The following is an 8067-nucleotide window of genomic DNA, read 5'->3' on the forward strand; positions in this document are numbered from 1 at the left end:
TCCTGCTCTGTTGCACAAGCTCAAAACTTCCAGGCTCAAGTGATCCTCCCACCTCCCAAAGTGCTGGGATTATAGGCATGAGCCACTGCCTAGCCATTTGTTTTTTTGAGATACAGTCTTACTCTGTCGCCCAGGCTGCAGTGCAGTGGCGCCATCTCGGCTCACTGCAACCTCTGCCTCCTGGGTTAAGCAATTCTCCTGCTTCAGCCTCCTGAGTAGCTGAGATTACAGGCATGTGCCACCACGCCCAGCTAATTTTTATATTTTTAGTAGAGACGGGGTTTCACCATGTTGGTCAGACCGGTCTCGAACTCCTGACCTCATGATCTGCCTGCCTTGGCCTCCCAAAGTGCTGAGATTACAGGTGTGAGTCACTGCGACCGGCCGCACTCAGCCATTTTTGTGTAATGTTCTTTATTTTTGAGATGGAGTCTCGGTCTGTCGCCCAGGCTGGAGGGCTGTGGTGCGATCTTGGCTCACTGTAAGCTCTACCTCACCTCCCGGGTTCATGCCATTCTCATGCCTCAGCCTCCCAAGTAGCTGGGATTACAGGCGCCTGCCACCATGTCTGGCTAATTTTTGTATTTTTAGTAGAGACGGGGTTTCACCGTGTTAGCCAGGATGGTCTTGATCTCCTGACCTTGTGATCCGCCCGCCTCCGCCTCCCACAGGGCTGGGATTACAGGCGTGAGCCACGGCGCCTGGCTGCATGTGCAATGTTCTTATATTACTTTTATAACTGAAAATAAAGGACACTTTTTTCTTTTGAAATGGAGTTTCGCTCTGTTGCCCAGGCTTGAGCGCAGTGGCATGATCCTGGCTCACTGCAACCTCTGCCTCCCGGGTTCAAGTGATTCTCTTGCCTCCCTTGAGGCAAGTGAGGCAAGTGAGTGGCTGGGATTACAGGCGTCCGCCACCACGTCTGGCTAATTTTTGTATCTTTAGTAGAGACGGGGTTTTACCATGTTGGCCAGGCTGGTCTTGAAACTGACCTCAGGTGATCCACTCGCCTTGGCCTCCCAAAAGTGCTGGGGTTACAGGTGTGAGCCACCATGTCCGGCCAAAATAAAAGACACTTATAATGAAAAAAGAACAAAGTCAAAATTCCCTTGGCTCTGTGGGACTTGGGGAGAATGGGTTTCCATATTTGGCTCTGTGTGGAGCCCTGGGCTGCTGAGGGCAGGGCGGAGGAGACTGAGCAGGAGGGTGGGGGTGCATTCCGATGCAACCAAAGCACTCTGCCTTCCTTTTATGTATTGAGCTTTCAAGGACTATTTTACCAGAGGGTTGGTGGCAACAAAGAAAGGCTAAATAATAGTGTTTTCCAAATAGCCTTTCTTTTAGGACACTTTCTTTTTCAAATCATTTGTGAAAGGAATTATTCTATGACTTATCTGCACTCTCCCATGACTTAAGCTAAGTGTAATTTGACCTTTTCTTGATGACAGGAATCATCATTTTGTAGACAATGTACTCAGTTGCTATCCCAGAGTGCCTGAGGCCTCAGCACAGTGGGTCTGTATAACACCGCCTACCTCACAGGCATGTCGGGAGTGGTAAACGTGGGTAATGCAGCACAGTACCTGGTACAGCACAGGCACTCAATCCACGTTTACTTCTGAGGTCAACATGATAACAGCTGTAGCTCCAAAGAGTTACTACTGCTGTTAGGACTGCTGTGGCCACCGGTGTGTCCTGAGCATCGGGCCACATGCAGGATTGTTTTGGAGCCGGCCCCACCTCATGTTGCATTTGCTGTTTGTACTCAACCGTGGTCCTGGGCAGCTCAGTGAGTGCCCTAGACACGCACTCAGTGTGGCTGGGTCCTCAGAAGGGCCTCGCTCAGCCCGTGAGCTGAGTTCACAACACTGACTGCGACTGCCCAGAAGCCTGTTTCCTATTAGAGAGGGGATGATGCGGAGCTTAGATACTGGGAGGTGTTACCAGATGTGGTACTTGGTGGTCATGAATGAGGGGCATACGAGAAAAGTAGAAGGTGTTTTTGCTTGGTTTTTCAGAAACTTTGCATGTCTTGGGAGGAGTTGAAAAAAGTGTCATGCTTACGAGGGCACAAAAATGAAAACCCTGCTCAAATGTGGATGTGCATGGTGGTGAAGGCACGTGTACCTCATGTACTCCAGCCGGTACACAGAGAGGAGGTAGGTGGACATGGCGAAGTCCAGCTTGTTGATGAGTGCGGACACTTCGGGAGGGGGGTCCAGCAGGTTGATGATGGTGCTGCGGAGCTCACTCAGCTCAGCCTGGAGGGAGAGAAACATCCAAGGGCTCAGGGAGCACCTCCCAGGACAAACAGGTCCCAGTGGCTGGCAACATGTGTTAATAATGGCAATGAAAGGATCTGCCCTAACTGGCCCAGAGGGCATGGTAAAAATGAGATGTGAATCCTTACAGGGGTGACCGTGTCGTTCTTCATGGCTGAGTTATACTGGAGGACGGACCGCAGTGGCTCCTTGCTGGGAAAGGTGAGCAGGGGGGACTTGGTGGCTATTTCGCAGACCCCTTCGTACCACTCTTCCGGCCAGAGTCCTGCAATAAAGTGAACACAAATGAGGAAATCACCTTGGTCAGAAAGCACAGCAGTGAGGTCGACTGACAATTTCTATAGTCATGGGTCCTTTGAGACAATTATCCCAAAAACTAGGCACAGAAATGAGTCTATTACTTAACTTGGACAGACTTTTCCTAAGGTGTGCGGCATTCTCAGCACCCTAAACTACATTTGGGGACAGTAACACTTGCTAATACTTGCAGGAAGAAGCAGCTGCATGTGGACTCATTTAAACATGCTCACATTCATAATTACATGGGCTCTGACCTCACCTTTATCTTCATTCTGCACTCCATCTTCCCCGGGAGAGAGATTATCCCCCTACCTGAGCCCTCCACAGCGAATCCCATCAGAACAGAATATAGCCAGAAGTCCCGGAAGAGCTTCTGTAACCGAGGCTTAGCTTCTTTGATGGGCGGCAGTCGTCGGGTGAGCTGATGTGCCAAGAAGAGAGGGAGAAAGGAGGTTATTTGCTCAGGAAACCCTAAGCCCTGTAGGTGTAAAAGTAACCACAGATTCATTCTCCAAGAGCATTCTCAGAGACTCAGACTGGGTAGGAAGAGGCACACTGAGCAGTGATAATTTTGCCAATAAGCATTGTCCATCCATTCAGGTACTGAGTCCCTAGTGTGCACCAGGTGCTGTGCCAGGGAGGAAAAAGCCCTGTTCCTGCACTTGAAGGACTTCCTGTCTAGTTTGGAGGCAGGTGAGCAACAGTTACAGTGGGGCAGAGTTCCCAGAGAAGGTGTCATGGGTCTCAGAGCTAACATTCGAGGAAAGCTTAGCCAGGAGAGAAGAGAAGGCAGCCTGTTCAGCCACAGGAGCATTAGGTCCTAAGCCTGGCACTGTGGAGGGCAACAAATGCATAGGAAAGGCAAACAACGGATGCGAGCCAGAGCTGGGAGGAAGGGATGCTGCTGGGGAGGCAGGGAGGAGAGCACAAGAACTCTCACGGGCCAGGCAGCACAAATTTTCCAAACAGTAATCTCGGGCAGAATCCCCATGTGTGTAACAGGTAAAGCAGAGTTGCTCAGGTGCAGGTGAGGGGCTGTTGTCCCTGTTTCTGCTCCAGATGCTGGTGGGAAGCAGGGAGAGACTCATCAGTAGTATAAATGGTTAAACTTGGCCAGGCACGGTGGCTCACGCCTGTAATCCCAGGCTGGAGTGCAGTGGCGCCATCTTGGCTCACTGCAAACTCCACCTCCCGAGTTCAAGCCATTCTCCTGCCTCAGCCTCTGGGTAGCTGGGACTATAGGCACCCGCCACCACGCCTGGCTAATTTTTTTGTATTTTTGTAGTAGAGACGAGGTTTCACCATGTTAGCCAGGATGGTCTCAATCTCCTGACTTCATGATCCGCCCACCTCAGCCTCCCAAAGTGCTGGGATTATAGGCATGAGCCACCGCGCCTGGCCAATTTATTATACTGTTAATATACTGTTACTTATTTAAATGCCCCTTTCAGGTGGACATTTAGTGTGTTTCTATTTATTTTGCTGTTACAACATTTTTGTTCCTAAATCAGCTTTTTAAAGCTTTTTAAAATTTTTTGGATAGATTTCTCAGGGATAGGATGTTGGGTGAAATATGTGTGGCGATATTGAGAATTTCTGATGCATATTACCAGATTGTTTTCAAAGAAGTGTTGTGACAGTTTACAGTCCTGCCTGCTATGTGTGATGTGTCACAGCCCATCCCATTGTGCCCTCCTTGCCTCAAGAGATGATGTCTTCATCTCCCGCACCTCTCTGTCCCTGGCCCAGTGCCTGACCCATACTGGGTGCTTGTAAGTGTTTGGGGGTAGCAAAGCCCCCGCTTACCACAGACTCAGCATCACTGATGGGAGCTCAACGTCCACTGGGGGGTCTGTAAGGATCAGCCTGTCCAGCTGGGCATCATGCACAAGTTAAACCTTTTGGTGTTTTTGAGATGGAGTTTCGCCCTTGTTGCCCAGGCTGGAGTGTAATGGCACGATCTTGGCTCACTGCAACCTTTGCCTCCCAGGTTAAAGCAATTCTCCTGCCTCAGCCTCCCGAGTAGTTGGGACTATGGGTGTGCACCACTATGCTCAGCTAAGTTTTGTATTTTTAGTAGAGACGGGGTTTCACCATGTTGGCCAGGCTGGTCTCAAACTCCTGACCTCAAGTGATCTGCCCATCTCGACCTCCTGAAGTCCTGGGATTACAGGTGTGAGCCACCACGCCCGGCCTAATTATTATTATTATTATTTTTCCAATTCTAAACTTTTAATTTAAAAGTAAACTTTAATGTTGAAAATGCAAACTTGGGGAGGGGAGAAAGATCACACACAAGGCTGCCAATTCACACTTGGAGGGTTGCACAGCAGCTGGGCAAAGGTGCGCCTCACTTCCCAGACAGTGTAGCGGCCAGGTACAGGTGCTACTTACTCAATTCCCAGATGGGGTAGCGGCCAATGCCCGGCTTAATTATCATTATTTCTTTTTTCATGCAAACAGACACTTTACTGATTTTTTACATTTTTTTGTAGAGAAAGGCTCTATGTTGCCCAGGCTGGTATTAAACTCCTAGGTTCAAAAGATCCTCCCGCATTGGCCTCCCCAAGCATTGGGATTACAGGCAGGAGCCACTGTGCTCAGCCAAGAATCGTATTTTTGAAGACTATTTGGTGACACATGTAGAAATCACAATATGTCAAGTGAAAAAAAAGCAAAATGTATAAATGATATGATACAGATTTTTAAAAATCTAAACATATATGCATAGAACAAAGATGGGAAAAAGTAGCCACATATTAAGATTATTTCTGGGTTGCTAGGGATTTCACTCTTCTTCTTTAATGTCTGTTATTTCCTGGAGCTCTTTCATGAACTTGTTCCTTTTACAATCAAAGGGAGGGTGCAGGTGCCGGTCAAGGGCTTGGCAACCTGTGTGGAAGAAGGTTCCACACCTCTGCTTGAGAGCCACCAGGGCACTGTGTCCTTGGGAAGAGTGGGCCAAGACCTGGGGGTGCAGGGTAGGCTCTGGATAGGTGCTGAGGAGGTGGGGAGCTTTGGAGACGGCTGTGTGGAGAGTAGCAGTAGACGGACGCGACAGAGGGCAGGAAATCTAGAGCTGCACACGATGTGGCCACAAAAGGACAGCTGACAAGGGGCTTCCAGTTCAGCTAGCGGCCAAGGACAATGAGAGTAAGAATACACAACTGTGGGACTGACTGGCTCAGAAGTGATCGGCCTCCCTGGATAAGCGATGGTGGAGATATGAAGGGGTTTCCAGACTGCAGAATTCAAGGCCTATGTGGCTAAGAGGTTCTGGCACCTTCTAAAGAGAACTAGATTTTGGTGGTTATGGAAAGGCTCAACCTTCTAGAATGCTTCCCTCTCAATGAGAACAGCAGCTCCACGTGGCTGGGAAGCTCAAAGTGGTTTTGATACAGAAAAGAGGAAGTGGACTCTATCTTTGATTTGGGATCCTACTCCTGACCCTGTGAACTTCTTGGCTCCCTCCTGAGGACTCTGGCTTAAAAGTGGCCCTGTAGGTTCTCCCTGCTCTCTGACTTCTCCGGGCCTGCTGGCCACTGTCTTGGCTGAGACTGCTCTAGTCTCCAGAAAGGAGACCTGCTCGCTCCTAAAGAGTATCAAGGTCAGGCCAGGAGTGGTGGCTCACACCTGTAATCCCAGCACTTTGGGAGGCTGAGACAGGCAGATCACGAGGTCAGGAGATCGAGATCAGCCTGGCTAACATGGTAAAATCCATCTCTACTAAAAATACAAAAAATTAGCCGGGTGTGGTGGCACGCGCCTGTGGTCCCAGGTACTCGGGAGGCTGAAGCAGGAGAACAGCTTGAAACCAGGAGGCTGAGGTTGCAGTGAGCCAAGACAGCGCCACTGCACTGCAGTCTGGGCGACAGAGTGAGACGAAAGGACAGCACAGGACAGGACAGGACAGGACAGGACAGGACAGGACAGGACAGGACAGGAAAGGAAAGGAAAGGAAGAAAGAAGGACAGAAAGGAAGGAAGGAAGGACGGAAGGAAGGAAGGAAGGAAGGAAGGAAGGAAGGAAGGAAGGAAGGAAGGAAGGAAGGAAGGGAAGGAAGGAAGGAAGGAAGGAAGGAAGGAAGGAAGGAAGGAAGGAAGGAAGGAAGGAAGGAAGGAAGCAAGGAAGGAAGGAAGGAAGGAAGGAAGGTCGGCCGGTCAGGGGAGAAGTGGAAAGACTGAAATAGATAAACGATTCTAAAGAGATATAACAGCCAAATGCAATGCATGAAACCCTGACCAGATAAAAATAAAAAAGCCATAAAATACATGTTTGAAGTCATGGAGTAATCTGAGTTGGACTAGACATGTGATATATGTGAGGCCTGTGATCCTCCCAGGAGTGAGGTAGCACAGCACAGGGCAGAGACCCTTCCATAGAAGAAACACTGGTGCTAGTGCCCAGGGCAGAAGTGAGTGATGTCTTCTCACCTTCAAACACTCCAGGAAAATAGCCCCCAACACATGGAATTAAGTGGACATGGTAAAATATTAACTATTCTACCTAGGTTGTGGGTGTATGGATATTTAGTATTCAATTATTCCGATTTCTCTGTGTACGTATATGTATTTTTTTAGAGACAGGGTCTCACTCTGTCGACCAGGCTGGAGTACAGGGGTACAATCATAGCTCACTGTACATGCTCAAGTGATCCTTCTGCCTCAGACTCCTGAGCAGTTGGGACTACAGGTGTGTAGCATCATAGCCCAGTTAAGGTTTTTTTTTTTTTTTTTGAGATGGGTTTTGCTAGCTGGGCGCAGTGGCTCATGCCTGTAATCCTAGCACTTTGGGAGGCCAAGGCAGGCAGATCATCTGAGGTCAGGAGTTTAAGACCAGCCTAGGCAACATGGTAAAACCCTGTCTCTACTAAAAATACAAAAATTAGCCAGGCATGGTGGCAGGCGCCTGTAAGCCCAGCTACTCGGGAGGCTGAGGCAGGAGAATCACTTGAACCCAGGAGGCAGAGGTTGCAGCAAGCTGAGATTGAGCCACTGTACTCCAGCCTGGGCAACAGAGCAAAAACTCTGTCTCAAAAAAAAAAAAGAGAGAGAGATGGGTTTTGCTATATTGCCCAAGCTGGTCATGTGTACAAACACACACACACACACACACACACACGACAGGGCAAAGGTTCCAAAATTTTAAACCTGGTAAATCTGGGTAAGGGTATATAGGAATTGTTCTACTACACTCTTTTTTCAACTTTTTTGAAAGTTTGAAGTTATTTCAAAATAAAAAGTTTTCCAAACTTTAGTGATCCTCCTGCCTCAGCCTCCCAAAGTGCTGGGATGACAGGCATGAGCCACTGTGCCTGGCCCCTCTGTATATTTTTTAAATTTCATGTTAAGAGATGGACAAGGCTAGATGAGGTGGTTCACACCTGTCTTCCCAGCTGTTTGGGAGACCGAGGTGGGAAGACTGCTTGAGGCCAGGTATTCAAGACCAACTTGGCCAACATAGTGAGACCCCACTTTTTTCTAAC

At 48.9% G+C, this 8067-nt stretch overlaps 1 protein-coding gene across 1 annotated transcript in view; it reads right to left on the minus strand.

Moving 5' to 3' along the window:
• PI4KA (phosphatidylinositol 4-kinase alpha) overlaps positions 1 to 8067 on the minus strand; it is a 143049-nt gene that overhangs the window by 52414 nt on the left and 82568 nt on the right. Inside the window, exons 20-22 of the mRNA XM_007974934.3 lie at positions 2895 to 3003; positions 2411 to 2547; positions 2128 to 2261 (exon numbers count right to left, since the gene is read on the minus strand). Of these exons, the coding sequence (XP_007973125.3) occupies positions 2128 to 2261; positions 2411 to 2547; positions 2895 to 3003 (380 nt within the window). The remainder of the gene's footprint in view (positions 1 to 2127; positions 2262 to 2410; positions 2548 to 2894; positions 3004 to 8067) is intronic.

The sequence above is a fragment of the Chlorocebus sabaeus genome, chromosome 19 (genome assembly GCF_047675955.1).
Source record: "Chlorocebus sabaeus isolate Y175 chromosome 19, mChlSab1.0.hap1, whole genome shotgun sequence".
Classification (NCBI taxonomy): Eukaryota; Metazoa; Chordata; class Mammalia; order Primates; family Cercopithecidae; genus Chlorocebus; species Chlorocebus sabaeus.